The sequence below is a fragment of the Poromitra crassiceps genome, assembly GCF_964638095.1.
Source record: "Poromitra crassiceps genome assembly, chromosome: 6".
Taxonomy (NCBI): Eukaryota; Metazoa; Chordata; class Actinopteri; order Beryciformes; family Melamphaidae; genus Poromitra; species Poromitra crassiceps.
In genome coordinates, this window is record NC_139627.1 from 26,536,637 (window position 1) to 26,560,651 (window position 24,015).

The 24,015-nt window shown below is 41.2% G+C and overlaps 1 protein-coding gene across 1 annotated transcript; it reads right to left on the reverse strand.

The window, feature by feature from the left end:
- Positions 1-1,605: 1,605 nt before the first annotated feature.
- On the reverse strand, positions 1,606-23,925 carry itga6a (integrin, alpha 6a). Its single transcript, XM_083639082.1, has 26 exons — positions 23,683-23,925; positions 15,066-15,190; positions 14,830-14,909; positions 14,202-14,463; positions 13,732-13,863; positions 12,315-12,528; positions 11,890-12,083; positions 11,640-11,734; positions 11,410-11,537; positions 8,159-8,248; positions 8,016-8,077; positions 7,773-7,942; positions 6,375-6,518; positions 6,133-6,248; positions 4,926-5,088; positions 4,694-4,780; positions 4,519-4,598; positions 4,278-4,355; positions 4,083-4,185; positions 3,782-3,958; positions 3,576-3,674; positions 3,372-3,488; positions 3,150-3,248; positions 2,913-3,038; positions 2,292-2,424; positions 1,606-1,745 (listed from the first exon to the last, which is right to left on the reverse strand). Exons 1-25 carry the CDS (start codon positions 23,865-23,867, stop codon positions 2,317-2,319), a joined length of 3,234 nt encoding a protein of 1,077 aa, XP_083495208.1. The 5' UTR covers positions 23,868-23,925; the 3' UTR covers positions 1,606-1,745; positions 2,292-2,316.
- Positions 23,926-24,015: the final 90 nt, after the last annotated feature.

Sequence of the window (24,015 nt, forward strand, 5' to 3'; positions counted from 1 at the left end):
ATCACTGTCACTTGTCACAATACCTCCTTTTGTGTGTGTGTGTGTGTGTGTGTGTGTGTGTGTGTGCGCGCCCTTATGACGTCATCGCTGATTACATCACATCATTAGCTAATTAGCCTAATTAAAAAATCCGGTCACCTGCATGGGTGCTCTTTACACACCCTGAAGGTTTCAGCCCGCTCACACATAAAACGACATAGCTGTGGCCAAACACAGAACTTGAAACAAACATTGCCCACATACTCAATTTTATAGATATTCTGATCAAATTAATATTTTTGAATCAAAGCTAATTTTTTTATGAGTTAGCTAATAAAGACAAGAACTAAGATTTGAGTGTAAAATATTGTAATTTATTTCTTATCAGTCACAGAGGTAGAAGCTTCAGTGTAGAAAACATACAGTAGCTGTCACTGCAAAATTTCTCCTGCACAGGCAGGAAGATGTAAAAATATATATACTCTTGTATAGTAGTGCAGTCTGTTTTTGTGTATAGAAGGCAATGCAGATACAAACACAAACTGACATGTCTTAAAAAAAAGATGTTAATGGAGATGAAATTCACCAGTAGATCTTAATTTTGTAAGCATTTTTATTTCCTCCCTCAACATCTCAACGCATTCATTTCCAATCACATTTATCAGAAGTTATTCATTTCAGTTGCTTCTCACCATCTTCCCTTTGGATATATTAGTTGGAAAGACATGAGTCATTCTTCAGTAAACTATATACAGTGGGTGCTACCTGAATGCCAGTGTCAAGAGGTGACGAATGCATGTTTCCATGAAGAACTAGACCGCCTGTTAATTTTAAATTCTATAGGCTGAATCCCATCTACACCTTTTATTTGTTAAGTCATAATGTACCAAAGTGTCATCATTTCACAAACAACTGAAACAGCCCCTATTTTGTGTCCATTAATGCTGACCTCTACATATTTTTGTTTGGAAATACAGTACTGAAACAAAAGCCTCAAACATCAAAAATCCTAAATATATTGCTCTACATTCATATTACACTGATCCATCTTCACTGTTGCAAACATCAACAAGGCGTCTGGTGGATCTCCCCTACTTCGACTTGTGAAGAAAGTGTGTGAAAACTGTGTGCACGCTATGTAAATAAGTTGAACACATTTATAATGTGAAAGGAATCTGACTCTGAGGCTGTTGGACCCTGTAGCTACTTTTTAGTGAGAATGTGCAAGTCCAGAAAAAACAGCAGTAAACTTTGCCCTTTGATGTTCTGCTCCAAAGCAGCTTGAAGTCAGAAAACACTCTTTGGCTAAATGAAATTAGCTTTAACAAAATATAAATATACAGTGTGCTTAAGATTTTAAATATGTACAAAACTTACAACATTTTGTCATCTATACATTACAAAAAAATTCAAAGACATGATTTTGATCCAGCTAATTCAAAGTAAGCACAAGGATTATCTACAAATAAAAATCACTGAGCATCATGTTCACTAAATGAACATAACATTAAAAAAGAACAGTGGGTTTGTGGCTCGGCAACATTTAATAAACAAACAGGTGTTTCCTGTCTGCAGAATCATTTGAACAGTCAAAGGTGTCATGAGTATCTCTCGTTCTCATTCCATGTCGTCAGCCACTGCTTTTTCTCCAAAGGATCAAACTTGACGTTTGCGTCTTTGTACGGAGGAGATTCCCTTCTTCTTATCCGCACCGCGTGGTATCGAGGAATGCTGTCCTCGTACTTTGAGCGTCTGAAGAATCCACACTGAGAAGGGAGATAAAAAGCATCAACTCTGTGTTAACATGGATGAACAATTGCAATATGCATACACTATGATATAGAAGTGTTGCAGGTGTGTTAACGCATGCTTTGCAGGAGAGAAATTGTGTTTAAAATGATATTTCAAACAGCCAAGCAGGGAAGATGTCAGCAAAAAGCACCTGCAGAGCAGAAAGTACAACACTTTTGGAACAAAGGGGTTTGAAGAAGAAGAAGAAATTAAGCCTGTTGAAGAAATATCAATGTCTTGACAAAATTCAGAGACACATATTGTACACATACAAGAAACCCTATGATTTTCCCTCCTACATGGAATAGTTTATCTATTAAATAAGCTTTTTCATTTAGATTTACAGTATGCTTAAAATGTCCTAAGCACATGTTTCATTAGCTTGGTACAATATGTCTGATTGAATTTTGTATGTTATTGTTAAGTCTGCTGATTTGACAGTAAGGCATTTCCTTAAGAGAAAAGTGAGTTCATTAGTGTCTGTTACCACGCTCCATGCCGAGCCAACAGTTTATTTTTACCCCGGTTCTGAGAGCCTAAGTGTCTTTACGCCTCGGCAGAGAGTTTCTCTTTGTCAGATGCCTGAATGTGGATTTCGGCCTTGTGATAGGCAGCGTCGTATTGGTCTTTTGGTGCTCTCTTGAAGAAACCACACTGAAGGGGAGCAAGGGTGATGATGAGTCATTAAGCGTGACAAACTAAATCTGCAAGAATCTGCAGCCAATAAATGCTTTTTGTTGCTACCAACATGGTGAAGCTGTGAATATCCATCACAGTGAGATTTTTTTTTATCCAGTAGAAATGTAGAAACACACCATCTGTTCATTCATATACAGTATATATATATATATATATATATATATATATATATATATATATATATATACTGTATATATATACATTATATACTGTGTATATATATATATATTTGGATTTCAATAGAAAAGAGTAAAAATAAATAAATTAAATACAGTAGGTGTGTTATGATCCAATTTGACAAAAAGTTGATTTCATTGTGACTTTAATACCCTTTTCACCTCATTCAGTATCTTTTAAACAAATCAACAATCAAAGTTAATCTTACATGATCTTATCTAATGTGAGCAGGCAATAACATGATCATGTAATGGCTGTGACCTCACCTTCCAGAGTAGAAACACTAACAGTGCCAACATCAAGATCCCAGCAAGAACAGCCACCAGTATGATCCACCAGGGGGCGCCCATGTACTGTGCCACTGTCTTCTCTGGGAACACGGTCACTCTCACCTGCAGGGAGCATGGAAACAGTGGAGGGGTGGTGGTGGTGGTAATGAGGTCCTAACATCTTTATATTCATATTGGTGTTTTCACACATATGGCTGGATTGATGCCACTTACCCGAGTCTCAGCATTTCTCAGGATCATGTTTTTAGCAGGAGTATCAAGCCTGAGCGAGGCTTTCACAATTATATCAAGGTAGCTAAGAGATGCATAATTCTGTTAAAAAACAACAACAAAACAATCAGTTAAGACAATCACATGCAAATCATGAGGTTTAATTCCAGGGCATGAAGTAAAAACTGATGTGAAACATGGACATGACACTGTAGCTGATGTTACCTCAAGGAAGGTTGAGTTCCACAGGCGAGACCTCAGTGCAATCATTGCAGTACTGTCCAAACCCTGCAGGGGGCACTTGATCACCACACATCTGGCATCATAACCATTCCCACACATCTAGGAGGAAAAAACAATCTATTAGACACCCTGGCTGCCAGTAAAAAAAAAAAAATCTAAATCTTTATTATCCACAGCAAATCTCACCAAAACTTTGCGCTTTCTTTGGTCCAACTGCAAAGAGATTTTGCCACCAGATGTTTTTCTTTCCCCGGTTTCACGCTTTGTCCTGAACACAGAAGACTCCTGAAAGACCATTGCTACTCATTAATTCAAATTGGAAGTTTGCTTCTAATCACTTCTCACCTCTGAATTTACTACAAGAACACAAGGATGGAGGGACATAACACTACCTGGATGTACTTGAGAGAGTTGATCTGGTCCTCAGGAGAGCAGGGGATTTCCTCCAGGCCCGTAGTGGAGATCTTCACCAGGTACAGAAGCCACTTCCCATCCACATTCTCTTTGGGCCACTGGATGTTCAGCGAGGCTGTGCCGAAGGACTTCAAAGGCTTCCCCAAGTTATTTATCTGTGGGGGGAAGGTCAATATTGTCAATCGTGGTTATAGCATACAGTAGGTATTCTCAACTTAGATATCAGTAATGATAAAATAATTATATCTAAAAGTAAGTGTGATGATTAATTAAACTCACTCTGAATTCATAGTTAATCAAACTGCCAATCTCATCTTCCGTCTTTATGGCACTCTCTCCTTTCACAGCTCCTCCGAAATAAACCTGGGAAGGTCGTGCTACCCTGATGTAAAATAAACACAAAGCTTCAGGCACTGTATATTATCAATGAACAGTTGAAACTATCAAACAATAGTTTAACCCTCCAGTACTTACCCAGTGACTGACAGCGACAGTTCAATCACCACTTTAGCCTTCACTTTCACAGTGGCCATTTTTTCTTGCACACTGGTTCTAAAAGAACAATGTGTTTAGTTATATACATTGTAATTGACCTGTCAATTATAGGAAATTATTTGCTGTTGAGCGTGGTTAATGAATTATTACACACTGCAGTCCCTGTCATTTGCAGAACACAATCCAGACCTGAACATGAGGCTGAAGCAGCTATACTTACGTCTGGAGCTGTAGGTCCACCTCGATCTCTGTGGTGTCCAGAGATATCCCCACAGTGCTCAAGATGATGTAAAATGTAGTCTTGTGACAAAGAAAGAAATATGTCTCAACTTTAAATGACTGCAACAAAGTCCCAGTGAACAAATAAAGATCTAATGCTGAAGACAAGTCTGCACCTCTGAGTCTCTCTTAAACGGATTCCCCAGCTCACAGGCTGCCTGAGAGCCATTCTGATTGGCAATACAGATGATTGGTTTTTCCCTCTGGAAGAAAGCACATTGTAATATTATTATATGTAATATATTACAGCATCTGAATGGTTTTCAAATTGCAAATCTAACTGTAATTAGCACCATATGTGCCACTGCATCATTTATGTGTTGTTGTTGTTGTTGTTGTTGTTTTTACCGTTGTTTTATGCGAGCGGAATCCAGAATAGGAGAGTGTGTCTGGAAAGGTGCCGGCCAGCTTTGCCTCGTGGGCGTCGTCTCCGTTGTGGTTCCTCACCGTCACCTGCAGTGCCAAGTCCTTCTTCTGGTCATTCAGAGAGAACACAGGCAGTCCGTCCTCACTGCACACACGCAAAGATGAGACAGAGGTACACGTCACCTTATAGCCATTACATAGAGTAGACTATTTGGTGGGGGGGGTGGAACGCCACTCCCTCTCTCCATCTCCCAAGGAATGGAAAGATTCTTCTACGAGGGATCAGTCTTGGTAAACAAATGGCAGCTTATAATGGGACCCTATGAGCTACTTCTGCTCTCACTCAGAATGTCAAAATATAAGCGATATGTTTAGTGTATAGTTTTTGAGATAATAACGTTAACGTTAATACGTTAATAAAGTTAACTGCTGCGGTTCCGGGTGGCATATCCGGCTGTCCGACAGTGTCGTGATGTCACGCTGATTCGTCCTATAGTGTTTTTTTTTCTTTGTATATAATTATTAATGAGTTGGTTTACCATTATGCAGGTGCAAAGGTGCAGCAGTGCAATCACAAATAGTACAATTAGTCCATCAACAGAAAATGAATTGATCATCATTTTGATAATAGATCAATTGTTTTAGTCATTTATCAAGTAAAAATACCAAACATTTGCTGGTTACAGCTTCAGAAATGCTAAGAATATCTTACATTTCTCTAATTCTTATCATTATAAAATGAATATGTTTTTTGGCTGCTGGTCAGACTTAAAACATCACTTTGAGCTCTGGTAACTTGTGGTGGGTATTTGTCGTTCTTTTTGTCATTTCATAGACTAAATTATTAATAGAATAATCCATGATGACAAATAATCGTTTATCACTCACAGCCCTACTCACAAATGAGGACACAACATGTATGACTGTGGGCAACCCCCAGAGTCATCTACAAAACACCCACTTCCCAGCATCCAGAGTGACATCACAGCTGGATGCACGGTGTCACACTGGCAGGGAGTCACTGGGTGACTTACTGGGTGACCAGTAAGTAACCATGAAAATGTCTCACCCAAGTCATATCTTGCTTTAAGAATTAATTTTAGCCGAAATTAAGACTGTGAAATTGTATTTATAAAAAAAAAAAAAAAAAAAGGTAAAGGTAAAGGTAAAGGTAAAGGTTTGTACTCACATGGGTAAAGGGGGGAACACATCCTGGTTGTTTTCTTTGTAGCAGAGTTTGTAATGCATCTGCAGGTTACTCTGGCAAATATTGTCACTCCCACATCCCTCTTTTAAGAAGTTGACCTACAATAACAACACATAACAACATCATGTACATAATGTGGTCCACAGTCAACGCTATTTCATTCACTCTATTAAAAGCGCTGCTGTGTTTAGTCATAGGCTAATTGTTGCAGCCTGTATGTTTACCTCAGTGACGACCTTGCTGGCTTGAGAGGAGTCCAGTATGGGAATAAGCTGAGGCAGAGCGCTCTGTCTCTTCTGTCGCTTGGTACCCACGATTCCCACTGACACCTCGATGGGAACGCCACGCAGCTTGTCCTTAATGTTGTCCTGGGCAAAGCAGAAGCATCCATGGCAGTGTAGACTAGAGCATAATACTTATTTTAGGACAGGAATTAAACATTTCCTCTATTTTATATACATAATGATCAAAATGTTAACTAAAAAAAACTAAAAATCCAAGGTAACACTTTATAATAACAATCAGTCATAAGTCATTTATAAACCTTTAGTTAATGATGCACTAATCATTTATGAAAAACAAAACGGGCTTGGACAGATGAAGCCTCCAAAGTGATACTAAAAGCTGTAGTGCCTCAAATGGCCACTTGAGGCTGGCTCCAAAACGTTCCCCATTCACCTCCATGTTAAAATGCCTGACTTTACAACAGAATTAAACATGTTTACAGCCTGGTCTATATAGCTAATTTCACCTTTCATAACAACTGTACGGGGGGTGAATTTTTATATAACTCACCCGTTTAGAGTAAAATAGATGATAGAAAAGACTATGTTTTGGGCGTGATTGACAGGTCGATTGTCAGTGATCGCGCAGCTTGCTGATCATGGATCAGTAGCAGGCAGAGCTGTGGCTCTGTGGGAAACCCCTGGTCTTGTGCCATCTCGCATGAGCTGCGCAAGAACCCCAAGATGGCGACGGCCACACTCCCATACTCCGGGAGGTGATACCCCCCCCCCATGATGGCGAAGGCTAGGCGAAGGCATGACCCGCCCCTCTCTCTTTGCCTCTGATTGGCTTGGAGTCCAGGAGTCCGGGAGTCCAAAAACCAATGGGTGACATCACGGTGACTCTGTCCATACTTCTAGCACGGTCTATGCTCTGCACTGACAACACCAAAGACTCAGGAAGGTTGTCACAACCAAAGAGGAAGCAATGCTGATTCTGTTGTACATCTAAAGGACACATCTGAAACCAGCATGTTCGATATAATACTGTGGTTGATAGTGGAGTCTAAGAAACGCTGTCTCGCAGGAAGTCACCAGAGCATGATTGTAGTCTGGACACATAAACACACACTTTTCCCCTCACTAAATAGTTGCTAAAATCCAGCAGGTTTGCAGCATTTGAACTGGAGAACATCATGAAGAACGTGATTCTTTATCTTGAACCATGGTATATTTTGAGAATCATTTTTTTTTTTTTTCCTAGCACTACAACTTTCTCTCTCTGGCTCTCTCTCTCCGGCTCTGAACATATCTTATGTGAGCTCAAACTGTTCCAGACTGTTGCTTGCTAAGTGGAAGATATCCAGTCAATGTGTTTTCAATTGTGCCACAAATTACCATAAGTTTGACTTTTGTCTTGATGCATGCTCTCTTGTTCTGTCCGCGGAGGTCCAGGGTGCCAGTCGACTCGTAGTCTTTGTCGGTTTGGGACTTGTTGAAAAACATCACTCTGGAGAGGAGCCCTTGTTTCCTTCGATCCCCCTCCACTTCGAAAGAATAGCTGATAGCTGTGGGGAAAAGGCACGTAAGACAAGAGAACTGCACAGTCTTGGATCTGGAGTTGTTGTTACCTTCACTTACTTAGTTTGGGGCTGTAGGATGCTGGGTTTGCTTTGTAGGTGAAGCATGCCTCAACAGTGAAGCTACGGATAAGAGACAAATTATTAATCAATTGCAACACAGAGTTTTGAATATGAGGAGTCATTAAATATTATAATACCTACCAAATGCTGTTACCACAGGTTTTCCTTGTAAGGTCAATTTCCCTTGGAGTTATTTTCACATCCTTCTTGATGCTAATGACCGGCCGTGCTCTGAAAGACAGGTTGTTAAATAAAGTTGTGATAGAAGTCAGTGGGGGTTGAATAATTAATAATAATAATAATAATAATGATAATGATAATAATAAACTATTTATATAGCACCTTTCAAAACAGTTACAAAGTGCTTTACAGTGAAAACAGGGCCCATTTGGCACAGAGAAAAATAAGAGCGACAACCATAAAAGACAAAATGTAAAACACAAAGAGAAAATAGAGACCACGAGGCAGGGGCGTAGCTATGGGCCTAGGCAAGAAGGCCTAGGCCCACCCACTTCTTGCCCATCACGAGACTTTAAAACTTCCTAAATGGCTGACATTACCGTCTTTCAGAGGCTGTATTGGGCTCATTTTTAGAGAAAGAGTGAGGCTCCTGCTATCATATGAAACTAGAAGACCTAAGACATGCATATGAAACTAGAAGACCTAAGACATGCATATGAAACTAGAAGACCTAAGACATGCATATGAAACTAGAAGACCTAAGACATGCATATGAAACTAGAAGACCTAAGACATGCATATGAAACTAGAAGACCTAAGACATGCATATGAAACTAGAATACCTAAGACATGCATATGAAACTAGAATACCTAAGACATGCATATGAAACTAGAAGACCTAAGACATGCATATGAAACTAGAAGACCTAAGACATGCATATGAAACTAGAAGACCTAAGACAGACAAGGCATTGGTGCCAACCCTGTCATGTTAACTTGAAGGGGGCTAAATAATGCCCCCTTCAAATAATGCTCTAAATGTAGGCTAGATTTTGGTCAGGGAAAAAGTGGCATGTCCATTTTCAAAAGGGTCCCTTGACCTCTCACCTCAAGATATCTGAATGAGAATGGGTTGTAGCGGTACCCATGAGTATCCCCTTTAGATACATGCCCATTTTCTGCTAATCCCATGCAGTTTTGCAAAAACCATGCAATTTTGCATTTTTGTTTTTTTTGCATGCAGTATAATTATTTTCCCATCTATTCTATTTGAATATTTTTTGCATACTGGAGTCCCTAAACCATTTTGGAATTGCATAAATTGGGTATGACTGGAAAACTGAGACTCTTGTTATTAGAAAATGCTGTAGGATAGTAGAAATTATGTGATGATGCTGCCATGCTAGCATTACTTATGTCAGCATGTATTTTGAGCTGAGCTAAGTGCTGTTTGAATCCTCTACGCAAAAGGCTTGGTCAGTGTCAAAAGTGGGGTTTTGCTAGATGTCAAAAGGGCATAAGTGCAATTACACCCTTTTGACAGCAAAGCAAACTTTGAATGACTTTGCAGTACACTATACAATGTGTATGACCCTTTGAACAAATGGAATGACCTGCCATGTTACCTAAAGAGCAGGTGGACCATGTGACCCAGGACACATGACTTATTGATGTGTCCTGGCTGGGACACATTCAAAGAACTGTATTGTATTGAACTGTATTGACCAGTTCACACTCCTAACCTTATAGAATAACATTTGAATCTATAGGCCTAAGTATTTAATGGGAATATGAACATATTTATATTCATCTAATATTGACCTAGAATATGAATTGGAATATATAATAGTAGAAATTATGTTATCATGCTCCAAAGTTAGCATTACTTACTCTCTTTTCCCACATGCGCTTTGTACCGCAAAATGACCGGAACGTGGTCTAATGCCTGCATGTGGGAAAGGCGCCGTGCCGGTATAAGCGCGACCCTGTCGTCCCCGACATTTCACCAGTTTCGAGCCAGTCAGAAGAGCGGTATGCTCTTAAGGGGACGCAAGTGGAAACGGGTCCAGTCATTTTCCGCGACAGCGGTCCTTCAATCATGGGCGAGGTATAGCCTACACACGTTGCTTAATGTTCCAGCGGGCATAATCTAATCATTCGCGCACATTAAAGCAAACTGGCGAAATGATCTTGTGATAGCCTAATAAGAGCAGTATGTCAGCTTGCTGATTTCCGAAGGCAACCCCGGACACATCAAACGAAGCCAGTCTGTAAAAAGTGCTTCAACGCGACGCAGGTGAACGGATAAACATCGAACCAGCAACTATTTCTCTCAGACACGGATCCCAACTTCTTCAAAGTGCATCATCTAATCATTCGCGCACATCAAAGCAAACTACTTCCACATTTCGCTTCGTGCATTTGCTTTCTCTACATACATACAAGCGTTGAGCAGCTTGCAATTCTCGCTGTGTCTGTCCGTGGCTGCTGCTCTCGAGCAGAGAGGGGAGGGGGTAAATCGGCTGTGTTTATTACGCTGGCGGCTTGACGCTGCTCTTAAGTCAAACGAGTGTGATTTATTGTGTGACAACTGACAAGCGAACTTATTTCGAGTTTTGCCGACCCCCCAAATAAGCCCCCCCCTCCCCCCGCCCCCCAACATACAGGCAAATTCGCTGATAGATTCCCACATGCGCGAGCCGAAGTGTGAAGGGAAATGTCCGATATTGACTTACAGGTAATTTTCCGGTACGCATGTGGGAAAACGGCTTTATTGTCAGCATGCACTTTAAGCTGACCTAAGTCCTGTTAGGATCCTCCAGTCTACCCACAAGGCTTGGTCAGTGTCAAAAGTGGGGTTTTGCTAGGTGTCAAAATGGCGTACATGCAGTTACACCCTTTAGACAGCAAACAAACCCTACTTTTGCTGTCTTTGCAGTGAGCTATACAATGATTTGTACATATACAATTATTTCTTTATCTTACTCCTGCTTATAGCGGACATTCTACATAACACTTATTGTATGTAATGTAAATAGCAGTTAACCATACCTTTGAGTCCTTGTTTGTTCGTTTTAGCTTGTATCATAAGAGCACATTAAGAGCAATATACCGGAGTCAAATTCCCTGTATGTCTACATACTTGGCCAAAAAAGCTGATTCTGATTGTGCCACGAGGTTGAGTTAAAATCATATGCGAAGAGCTAAGAAAGAGGTTAAAATCCAAAATGAAAGAAGGCGGCTCATAAAATTGGTAAATGCTATCCAATAGAAATCCATTTTAAGTTGGGACTTAAAGGAAGGCACTGACTCGGACAGCCTTATTTCCTCGTTCAAGTCATTCCAGAGCCGCGGGGGCCCTGATAGCAAAGGCTCTGCCCGCTTTAGTTTTCAGCCTGGAATTACAGTGTAATGGGTGAGGAGATAACTACCTGTAAATGAGAGCTGTATCTGAGAGAGAGCCTATAGCCAGGTCTGGGTAATAGTTACTGTCCAAGTCCATGTTCCCTGCCAGAGAATATCCAAACAATCTGATGTTGTTTTGTCTTCCTGAAAGGATCTGTAACAAAAAAATAAATTTTATTAGTTCACAATTTCAAACACTATTTTTGTAACATTGTTATCTGAAAAGTTTGCCTTGAAGCGTGACCACAGAACCAACCTGTGCAGGGTTGGTGTTAATTCCTTGGGCACAGCCGTGATAAATGTAGACTTTCCCTGCACCAGCGTCATCATAGGGAGCGCCGACGGCAATGTCTAGTAAGAGAGAAACCAGTTCAATGTCTAGTAAGAGAGAAACCAGTTCAATGTCTAATAAGAGAGACACCAGTTAAACCAATAGAGAATAGATAAAAGGTCTAGTAAACAGAAAAGGTCTAGTCAACAAGCTAAAGAAAGGACATCTAAATGACCTTCATAAGAGTCCTGATTGGTGTCCCCGATGTTTTCCACTGCCAGTCCAAACATTGAGTCTTTGGTTCCATTGAGGCGGATAGGAGTGATCTTGTTCCACTTCCCTGCCTGGTTGATATAGACATAAACGGCCCCTCCCACATCTCCGTCCTTCATGAAGAACTGAGGGGCTCCTACAACTATATCTTGCCATCTAGATCGCAGAAGGAAAGGAAATCATTTATTATCAGTATCATGTAGAATGTAAACCAATAGGTGAAGAAAATCCACAGTAAGGTAAGCCCTTAAAACTATATATCAGAACCACAAAAAATGACAATATTACAGAGAAACCAGTCCGTTAAAAGTCTGAAAGCCATCCATAAGATAACGCCAAATCAGCTGTATCCTAAAGCAGAATAAAGACAGTGAGAGTGTTACCCACCCATCACCGTTCAGCTCAACCACAGCCACATCGTATCCGAAGGAGGACGCCAGCCCCGGGCCCTCCAGGATGAACTCCGGGGAGAGTCTGGTGGAGGCTTCACTCTCTTTCCTTAATAGGACCACAGCTCCGCTGTGATTGGATCTGGGCGCTCCGGCCACAATTGTCAGGCCTCGGCTCTTGGTGAGACTGTGTCCCGAGTCCAGGGAGAATCCTACGATGTGAGAGAGATGTTAGGACAGAGCGTCCTACTGTAGACTGAGAATGCAGAACATACTACTCTTTTAAACCATAACAATGAACAAAAAGAGACATCAACAAAATGTGAAATTGTGATGAAATGTCATGTTCAGCAAATAATTCAACAAAAAAGCACTAATCTGAAGGCAGACTTAAAAACATATCCATACAGTGAAGTGCAGCTCATGCAAGCATTTTGTAAGGAATGCTGTGACAGAAAAGGAACCATTTGTGCGTTCACCACTATGAAGGAGTAGTAGAGAGTAGGGATGGGCATCGAATTTCGAATTTTCGAATAATCGTTGTTATTATCAAGGTCGACTTTTATTATTGAAATTCGAAATTCGAAATTCGAAAAAAAATAAAATAAATAAATAAAATAAAATAAAAAGAAATTGAGTGAAATGTTGCATTGTCTCCCCTGATTCTAAGAAATCGCTTGGTTTGAGCAAGTAGAACAATTTTTATAAGCATTTTAAGCAAGGTTTATGGAAAAATGAATGGCGGATGAAATCCCATGAAGAGGGAGAGGGGGTGACTTTGGCACCCCTTTGGCACTCAGACCTGAGCCTACTAAATATTTAATGAACCACTCATGATTGTCAAAACTGTTTTTTATTTTCGAAAATGTCAATGTCATGTAACATGTTCTTTACTTCAGTGGTGCAATGCTTGTTTGAGCTAAAAATCCACAGCAGAAGCTTTTTATATTAATTAATAAAGCCGTAGACTTAGAATCAGGGGAGACAATGCAACATTTCACTCACAAAAAAATAAAAATAAAAATAAAAATTTTTTTTTTTTACATTTTTATTTTTATTTTCGAATTTCGAATTAAATTCGAATTTGGCCAGCGAATTTCGAATAGTGTTTTTGCTAGAAATGCCCATCCCTAGTAGAGAGTAAGGCGCAAGTCCAAAGTTCACAAACCGAAATTACTATTTGTCGACACTAACTTCTAACGTTCTCTCAGTGTTCACTTGCAGTGGAAGTGGCTACAAAAACTGATTGCGACTGGTGGCAGACAAACAAGATATGTCAACACTCACAACCCAGCTCACACAGTCAGAGTAGCGTGAATAGACACCCATGAAATAAACAAATAAACAGCTCGCACACTGCAGGGCTCCAATGTCCACATATTTATTGCACCAAGGTGACGTGACTAGACGCCCACCTAGGTAGCTGTTGGCAGGCACAGGCACGAGGTCAGGGTCCAACAGGTTCTCATCTCCAACTTCATAAGGGCCATCGTCATAAAATCCCATTTCCAGCAAAGTGTTGTTCTTTTGCTCTGCTCGTACAATACCTGGACAGGTGGAGAAGGGTGGTAAAATAAGACGTTTTAAAATTTCACTATGGGCGGAAAATCTCACAAGAAACCAGATTTGAACCATTGACAAAGAACAAATGGAGTACTAATATGAAATAATTTGGGTGAACAGAAATCTATTTAAACAAATGCTTCCCCCATTGAAATAAATCAGTTATGACTGTGACTGATGAAGTATGTCATGTCATGTCACAGCTTCATTGGCTTCTAGATGACAGTGTAATAAAAAGAAAGTATGCACGTAAAGTAGTCTCTTACAGAGTCACTATAGCATTAACTGGTAGTTATGCGAGTTAGGGTCATTAAGGTCTGACCTCTCCAGTTGTAAGCTCCTGGCGCTCCAAACACCAGATAATGGTAGTCCTTGGTAAAGGTGGCAGCCAGACCCTGCTGGCAGGAGCCAAACCTCTCGTGGCCTCTGGCTCTGCCCTCACAGAACCGCCAGTTGCCCCCGTCCTCGTCAGAGGAAGAGTCGATGGTCAGGTCCTGACTCAGAACGTAGCAGCGCCCTGTGATGTCCCGGGACTCCTGGGCCGTGTTCACGAACAAGCGCCTCTGGTAGCGATGAGCGCAGGTCTGACATGACAAAACAGAACCATGTTCAAATCCATGATACAGCCAGGGCCAGGACAAAAGGCTAGTGATGGTTCAAACATATGGGTTGACTGCATGCCTGTGACTGTATATGCATTCTAATGTTTTTCTACTGTTTATTCTACTCTGTGAACCTTTACATTGAATCTGGTGGCTCCTTGGTTCCCATGTGAATTGCCTTTCTTGGTGATGAATGGCCTTTCTAGACATTCTATTTCTCATTCTGATTGCCCGGTGATGTCATCGATTTTTTTTATCCTGAAGAAGGTAACATGTGCTGAAACCTCAATCCATAATGTTAAATAAAACTATTGCTCACGCCCCTCTTCTCTTGACTGTTTGACTTACAACAATCTTTCCCCCAGGTCCCTGGCTCTGAACCGTCACCCCCATCCATTGGTTCTCCTTGTTCTCAAAAAGTACGTCCTCTGAAAGTTTTTCCAAAAGACAAGAATTAACAGCACATTAAGATAAAAATCTATTTCAAATTGATAAGATATAGAACATTAAGGATGGCCTAGTCTACTATGAAGTACAATATTTGGAAGGATGTAGATAAAGTAAGAGTCAGACCTATTTCTCACCTTCATTATCAAATTCAATGCGCTCACAGTGGTTGGATTGGGTCATTTCACATTTATAAAGGCCTCCAGTAATGTTGGCTCTCTGGTTGCCCAAAGCTCTGGCTCTGGGGGCACCAATCAACAGCCTGAAGAAGGAAAACACAATGTGGTCAAGGTATTATTCAGATCCACCTTCAGGCACTCTGACACTGTTAGACATCATCAATCTGTGATGTTCAATTCATTCCAGGAGTTATTTTGTGATGATGTGTGGATTTGTTAGAATGTACTGTTCCAGATGAGAAAGAGTGAGAGATGTTGCATGTTTACTCAACATGCAACCTGTCTGTTGTAGCTGCATTGCATTATATTTCATTGAAGCAGCTGTCAGTTCTATCTCCTCTTCCTCTTTAGCTGTGTCAGTGCTATCTCCTCTTCCTCTTTAGCTGTCAGTGCTATCTCCTCTTCCTCTTTAGCTGTGTCAGTGCTATCTCCTCTTCCTCTTTAGCTGTCAGTGCTATCTCCTCTTCCTCTTTAGTTGTCAGTGCTATCTCCTCTTCCTCTTTAGCTGTCAGTGCTATCTCCTCTTCCTCTTTAGCTGTCAGTGCTATCTCCTCTTCCTCTTTAGCTGTCAGTGCTATCTCCTCTTCCTCTTTAGCTGTCAGTGCTATCTCCTCTTCCTCTTTAGCTGTCAGTGCTATCTCCTCTTCCTCTTTAGTTGTCAGTGCTATCTCCTCTTCCTCTTTAGCTGTCAGTGCTATCTCCTCTTCCTCTTTAGTTGTCAGTGCTATCTCCTCTTCCTCTTTAGCTGTCAGTGCTATCTCCTCTTCCTCTTCAGCTGTCAGTGCTATCTCCTCTTCCTCTTCAGCTGTCAGTGCTATCTCCTCTTCCTCTTTAGCTGTCAGTGCTATCTCCTCTTCCTCTTTAGCTGTCAGTGCTATCTCCTCTTCCTCTTCAGCTGTCAGTGCTATCTCCTCTTCCTCTTCAGCTGTCAGTGCTATCTCCTCTTCCTCTTTAGCTGTCAGTTCTATCTCCTCTTCCTCTTCAGCTGTCAGTGCTATCTCCTCTTCCTCTTTAGCTGTCAGTGCTATCTCCTCTTCCTCTTTAGCTGTCAGTTCTATCTCCTCTTCCTCTTTAGCTGTCAGTTCTATCTCCTCTTCCTCTTTAGCTGTCAGTGCTATCTCCTCTTCCTCTTTAGCTGTCAGTGTTATCTCCTCTTCCTCTTTAGCTGTCAGTGCTATCTCATCTTCCTCTTCAGCTGTCAGTGCTATCTCCTCTTCCTCTTTAGCTGTCAGTGCTATCTCCTCTTCCTCTTTAGCTGTCAGTTCTATCTCCTCTTCCTCTTCAGCTGTCAGTGCTATCTCCTCTTCCTCTTTAGCTGTCAGTGCTATCTCCTCTTCCTCTTTAGCTGTCAGTGCTATCTCATCTTCCTCTTTAGCTGTCAGTGCTATCTCCTCTTCCTCTTTAGCTGTCAGTGCTATCTCATCTTCCTCTTCAGCTGTCAGTGCTATCTCCTCTTCCTCTTTAGCTGTCAGTGCTATCTCCTCTTCCTCTTTAGCTGTCAGTGCTATCTCATCTTCCTCTTCAGCTGTCAGTGCTATCTCCTCTTCCTCTTCAGCTGTCAGTGCTATCTCCTCTTCCTCTTCAGCTGTGTCAGTGCTATCTCATCTTCCTCTATGACTGTTGAACTTTGCTACAAAATGGCCAGTCGAGATTGGCTTCGCTCTTTGACACTGAGGAATTGACACAAAACCGGATGTTTAGCCTTTGATGTTTTAAATGTTTGAAAATGTTTGTCCTGTCAAACTCCATTGTAGCTGCGGTGGAAATATGTCGACTCAACGTCACATTGTGTACGTCAGGCCTGTTATCCGCAGGAATAAAGACAATACACAGCCAAACAAAAAAAGACACCGAGAAATACAAGTTCCATCGCCAATCATAGCAGTTTTTCAAGAGTTAAAAGTATTTTAGGGAGGATTTTTTCATTTAACGCTGGCTTCTTAGGTTCTTGCAACTGTCTTTTCACAAATACTGTGTGACACACACAGATGGCGGACATATTTATTTATGCAATAGTGCATCTCTTGTATTAAATAATGAATACAATCACAGCTGTGACACTGCATTGTAATTACTGTATTGTAATTTATTGGCAAAATGTAGAAAACCTACTCCACCAAATATCAACAACTCTTCTGAAGTGCTTATGGAAATCAAAGGCACATTCATTTGTTCTTTCATGTAGAGAAACATCCTTATGACTTTTGTATTAATAATCATAATCATAATCTTATATATATATATATATATATATATATATATATATATATATATATATATATATATATATATATATATATAATTATTATTATTATTATTATTATTAATACAAAAGTCATAAGGATGTTTCTCTACATGAAAGAACAAATTAATGTGCCTTTGATTTCCATAAGCACTTCAGAAGAGCCTTGATGAAAGAAAGGCTGTTTTATTGTGCTCAATAAGGCACTCAAAGGGCTCAATAAGGCACTCAATAAGGCACTCAAAGGGCTATTTTGTGATAAGAAACAACAGAGTAAAGGCTGCTGTGGGACAGTAGACTACTGTCCGAGCACTCTGCACAGGGCAGAGGAGCAGTGGAGCAGACAATCTAATTTGGAGCATGTTCAGTCATGTAATTGTTCAGAACAGAGATTGCTCACTAACCACAGCTTCTCTCTCACAGCCACTTTCTCACAGAGCCTTCACAAGCGTGAAGGAGAGATGGCTCTCAGGCTTGATTAATAGCCAACATCATCATCACCTTCATCAGAGTTGTGACTAAAAGTGCGACTGTGAAAAATGCAAGACGGCTGTACTTGTTGGCAGTTGATCAAATGAGAAAGAATTTCAGTTCTGTTGGCCTAGCAGTGTGAAAGAGGTGATGGACAGCTCGCTGCAGACAACAGAGAGAGGGGAGAGAGAGAGAGAGAGAGAGAGAGAGAGAGAGAGAGAGAGGGTGGGGGGTGTGGGGGGGGGGGGGGGGGGTGGAGTACCAAAACATGTCTAGGTCACATTTTCCAGCCTGGACATTTACAGAGATACTAGTCATACTAAGAAACAGTGAGAAAACACAACCAAATTTCAGTGTATGTATGTTGCATCACCATGGAAGTGTTTCAAGATGTTTCATAAAATAAAATAAAACAGGCAGGACTTTTGACAAGGACATGGACGTGAACTGACCAGCCCACACATGGGCCTGTGTAGGAAGTTTCTCAGAGGTGTGGGAGGAAGTCCTCTCTCCACCCTGTTGCTCTGTTGTGCTGCCCATCTGTAGTCCATCTATTGATCTGGGGACAGCGCTGTGGCTCTTCATTTGCTAAACAAGGCCTCTCCTGAGGAGGTCTGTTGTAAGACTGAAGCCAAACACTTTAAGCCCTCCCCTCGATCAACAGCCAGTGCAATGCAAATACACACAAGAAAGTTACAGTTCTACACTGCAACTGCTGAACAGCCTAACATGCTTTTAGAAGGTGATGCCAATAGCCTTACTGCAACTACATATTTATTTTGTGTATTGAGACATCAAAGGGGCTGACTACAGAGTAGCAGAGACTGGGGAGAGAATACAGAGGGAATATCCGCGCATCAGCTGACGAGCTGTGCCAGGCCGGTGAAGAGGGACTGAGTAAACACATGTGAAAGAAGTAATCTGGAGCACACGGTCAAAGTGAGGTAATTTAATAATGCTTGTTTGCACCTATTAAATTGCCTAACTTTGACCGTGTGTTCCAGATGACTTCTTTCACATGTGTTTACTGGGGAGAGAATATTTTGGGGGGGCTTTGATCGTAGGCCAACACAGGTACATCGTCCCATCCAGAGAGCAGGAGTTTGAGGTTTTATCCAGTCCAGTTTCTGGCCACATGTTTGAGTGTTTTGCAGCACACTCTACTCACACCTAAGCATCAAGGGAAACAAGATCCATGAGGCCACATGCAGGAAAACAGCACATACGTGCAGAGCTTGTAACACACAAACACGTGTACCGTAACTTAACAGCAGGGCTTCTCAGCACAGCGATAGTTGTAGAATTTAGCAAGTAGCTGAAATGTAGCATTGGCATTTACATGCAATGCCCCAGCCTTTTGCATCCAGAGTCCAGCGGACACGAACAAGCGTTTCAATTTGGAAGAAGGCTGAATTGCAGGATTTCATCTTTCATATTTTGTGAGATCGAGTGAGATTGAAAGGCTAACCATGAAACTGAGTAATGCCAGAACATGTTAGCCTGGAGATGTTTTGCAACACAGCCAGAAACATAATACTCAGAGAAGCATCAAACTGCATTGACCAGTGTAACTATATAGCCTATGTGACTTGAAGTGAAAGAAGCTGCAGGCCATTTTCTTAACCACAGTCCACAGAAGACACTGTCACCTGCTAAATGGAAGTAGCCTACACAGGAAATCAACTGCTACTGCAGAGTCAGTGCAAAAACAAGGGTGGAATTAACTAACAATATAGCTGTAATTATTTTATGAAAAAAGTAGGAACTTTTAGTATATTTTGACTGAAGTATTGTACTCTGCTACATTTTAAATCACATCCATTACAGAGTACAAATGTAGTAGTACTCTTGTTTAAGCATTGCATGGAAAACTGTCCGGTCATAGATTATTATCAAAATATTGAGCCATTCCATTTGCAGCAGTCAAGAAGAGAAATCTGGCTTTACTTTATTTTGAAAGGGTTGTTTTCCAATCACAAAAATCTAGATTGAACTCTATTATCTGCCTTTTAGAATTGCATGGAAACAATCCCAGCTTACAGTGACAACTTTTACTCTGAGTACATTTTAAATGAGCTACTTCTTAAGATTCGTACACCAGCACTTTCATCTCTACATAAGCGGAACTCCAAAGTAGGCTACTTGAGTAGGATGTTTTGGCCATTTTTTTCCTCCCCTGTGTTTCACATCATGCATGTCTTTCTTTCATTGCAGTGTCAATGGGAATGGAGAGTAAGCAGTGTGGCCGCACACACTGAGCTGCCCACTCTTTGTTAACAGATGTGCTCCAGCGCTCCTACAGCTGTGCACTCAAAAGCCACCAGGACCGCTGCAGCTGTTCTAACTGTTTCAGTTTACACACACACTTTGATTGGTGCCGACCTTTCGTTGGCTAGTTACACGTCACTGAGATGAATGTTCAAAGCCAGGATCAACTTCACCTTAAAGATCAAGTAAGAAAGGGGTTGAAATAGCCACATACAGTAGCTTTTAGTCATTCACCTATTCCTGAAACCACAATGCTTAGTTTGCCTGGAATGTCTTGACTGGTGAAAAACTGCTGCATTCGATCTATCAGGTTACAGATGCACAGATGGCCTGGCATGTCCAGTCAAATGGCCTTTTCTCTGGTTTCATTTGGAGGATGTTATAACCACATCATTAACCCAACACATTATTCATGGAGGTATCCAGTTCACTGATTCCAAGAGGCCACATTATGTCCAGTTAGTATGGTCAAACGTGGATTTCCCAAACGTCGAAATGAAGGAAGATAGTGTAAAAAGGTCCATAAAACAGAGTCATCAAGTTGTGCTTTCAATGAAGCCATTATAGGGAAAAAATACAGTTTGTTTGTAAGCATCACAAACAACAGAACACTTTCATCACCACAGATTTCCTTTTCAACTGTGCAGAGGCAGTTGCAGTGGAAGAGCGCTGATTTACACATTAACCAGAAAGGAGGAAAAAGTGGACAGGGTTGGACTGGAGAGGAAAATAGTCATATTCGTCACACTAGATATGAATATTGCTTCACTGAGCAGACAGATGTTTATCAGTTGTATCACTTAGAAAAGATGCTTAAATAGAGCTACCACTCAGTAAAAAACAATGATTTATCTAATGTCTTCATATAAGCATTATTCATGAATGAATTGGTAGCATGTCGATTTTTTATATTTGCTAGTGACGATGATAGTCACCAAAAACACATTCATGCATATGAATTGTTTGGCAGACTTGTGGCTTCCTGAGCTCCATAATGAGATAGCTGGTGAGCGTGCCTTGTTATAGTTTCAAGTTAGGCAGGCTGTTCATTACCTACTAGTGCGCAGCTTCTCTTGGTTGGCTGATTATCTCAGGGTCACATGAGGATTTAGAACTGAGATCATGGCCAAGCAGGGGGGGAGCAGCTGAACATACTTTCCCGAATTACAGAGCAATGTTTCAATACAATTTTCAATTAAGATATATGACAGGTAAACAATGTAATCACAACCTTGGTAAAGGACAGGCTACTTCACTCACTGTTAAATTTGACAAGCTTTTCAAAACTTTAAACTTTAGCAAACCCCAAAATAACAAACATGAATGAAACATGCAATGAAATTGTGTATCTATTCACATCCTGGATGAAGCAATGTTGGCCAAAGTTAGCTCAATTGTCTTGTAAATGTGAGTCCAATGTGTTCAGTGTCTATGCCAGACATGGGCCAACTTTCTCATAAATCAGCTTGTCTGCCAAACTGGGCGAATCTTCACTCTCCTCTGACTTTTATTGGCTGAAGGCCAGCTATCAGACCACTGTCAAATTCCAAGATTCTGTTTGCCCCACAAATATGACTTAGTTTGACTATGCTTTACTCTTTTTAGATATCTGACCTGTTACTCCTTCTATTTATTTAGCAGGCAGGACTCTCTTGAAACAAAAATGTGAACAAGAGAAGCCTCGTACAAACCCTAATTCAAAGACTCCTGCTAACATTTCATGACTTACTGCACGGTACACGCACTACACCGTGAGCTGTCTCTGCATGGGGGTCTAACAGTAGCCAAAACACCGTCCAGATTAAATTCCATACGCAAGGCTAATCTGTGGAATCTATGGAGGTCTGAATTCCTGCTCTAAATGTTATCAGTCTCTCTGTTTCTCAACGTGCTGCTGCAGTGTCTTGTGGCTGCCAACCAGTGGGCTGCCTCACCCCGCTCACAGGCTTTGACACGCAGCTCCCACCCCCACCCCCCACTGGAACCAACTGGAACCCCCTCCACACTGGATGCTCCCAGACTGGCTCAGCTTTTCTGCCCCTCAGGCCTGGCCAAAGGAAATGACTCACTTTATGCCTGGATAACCCCTATCCCATTCATCATCAGGCATTCTTCAAATGCCACATTGGATTTTTTTTATTTTTTTATTTTTTTTTTTATTTTAACTGAAAGACTGTTTACTTTTTTTTTTTTACAAGCCGAAGACTCGATTCTAGCCTGGTTCATTCGTATGTATATGAATGTTTGTCTACAGAGTGTGACATCAGTAAATTTCCCTTCAATACTCGGTTAAGTGAAGTCTTTACAGATCTCATACTCATCCACTTCTAAATAGCCTACTGTTTAAAAGTCTAATTTAACTACATGTAATATTGCAGGGTGAGAAGAGTTCTGCTACAGTAAGCCATTTGTTATAGAGCTTTAGAGCTCTATAACGCCACACTACTCTCATTAACATACGATTAGAGCATAATGCTACACAGTATTACAAGGCAAAAGATGAGTAAAACATTTAAACTGAGAGGGTAGCCTATCAAATCCTCTTTTAGAATAATCTTGTACCTACCAGCTGTGAATAGAGGGGTTAAAATGCTATCCCCTCAGTACCCTTTACTCGAACATACATTTGCATGACAATTATAACTACTGTTTATTCCCTTGTTGTCCTTTGACTGCTTCCCATTTCATATTCAGAGGGAACTGCAGCCTGTGTGATCTGCTCAGAGGGAGGCAGAGACTCACTCGCCCTCTAGTGAAAACATAAATAACAGGCATCACTTTGCATAAGTTTGTTGCCACATGGTATTTCATATAGATGGCTTCAGTGTCTGGTGTCACGGCCAAATCAATGTATCACTTTAGCCAAGGCAGAACATAAGGCTCAGGGTGAAATGAACCGGTATCCTGTCCAAATTAATAGGCTGTGACCCTGTGATTCTCAACCATTTTCATATCAAGGACCCCTACACAACAGGGCCACAGGCCCCCATTTGATGAGCACATTTTTGTCTCTAAATTGGACCCAAATGTGAGAATATTTGTATTGTTAGATATGATTTTGTCCAGATTTTCATGACTATCTGTATTGCAGGTATGGAGATAATAACAGTGAAACTCTGATCAAAATAGTCATTCTTCTAGATTCTCAACTTCTGGTTAAATGAAATAATGCTGAAATTGAACAAGTAATGGGACCCTCTCAAACCCCCTCAAGGACTCCTGGTGGTGGTGCCCGGACCACACGTTGAGAACCACTGTGCAATAGACTAAAATAAGGGAATAATGACTGTAATTCTTAACAGAATAAGTTCAATTAAGGTTAAATCACCGGTTATAGGCCTGTTATTGGTTCTGTCAGTTAGCACGGCTTTAAAGCAAAAGGTTTTGCAGCTCACGTTATGGGTTCAACAAACAGGAGGCAGGCAGACAGGCAGGCAGGCAGGGGGTAAAATGTGGTGAACCTGTCCCGTCAGGTGCTTTCTTGTAACGGAGATGCACGGTCGGTCATGCCTCAGAAAGCTACAGGCGAAAGAAACCAAAGAAAACAACAGCCAAGTAAAGTCAAGAGACAACTAAAAGTAGGCTATCACTCACATTCTTTTATCCGGGTTGAGCTGCCGGTGCATGGCGAGGGAGAATCCGAACAGACTGCCCGGCTCTCCGTCTTTCCTGAGAACATTATGGGTGTCAAAGTTGAAGGAAAATACAAAGGTCAACTCCAGCAAGTATAAAAGTGCAACAGAAACAGCCGGGGGTCCTCTTTGCAGCAACATCGCCATATGGACCAGATGCAGCCTGTCCTCAAAGTCCAAAGTTGTGCAGCCGGTGACCCTGGTGCTCCTCTGTCTCTCGCCTCGGTGCTGCTCATTTACTACTGAACAGCCTGCCGCTACTTTTCCTGGTGGTCTCCGTTCTTGCAGAACAGCG

What these genes read in the sequence shown, in the direction of transcription:
- itga6a (XM_083639082.1), bottom strand. Translation starts at nt 23,867, where the DNA reads ATGGCGATGTTGCTGCAAAGAGGACCCCCGGCTGTTTCTGTTGCACTT. An exon ending in CAATCAGGACTCTTATGAAG is followed by an intron (nt 11,735 to 11,889) that starts GTCATTTAGATG and finishes CTCTCTTACTAG; the next exon opens with ACATTGCCGTCGGCGCTCCC. An exon ending in GTGTTCCCCCCTTTACCCAT is followed by an intron (nt 5,089 to 6,132) that starts GTGAGTACAAAC and finishes GCGTGTGTGCAG; the next exon opens with TGAGGACGGACTGCCTGTGT.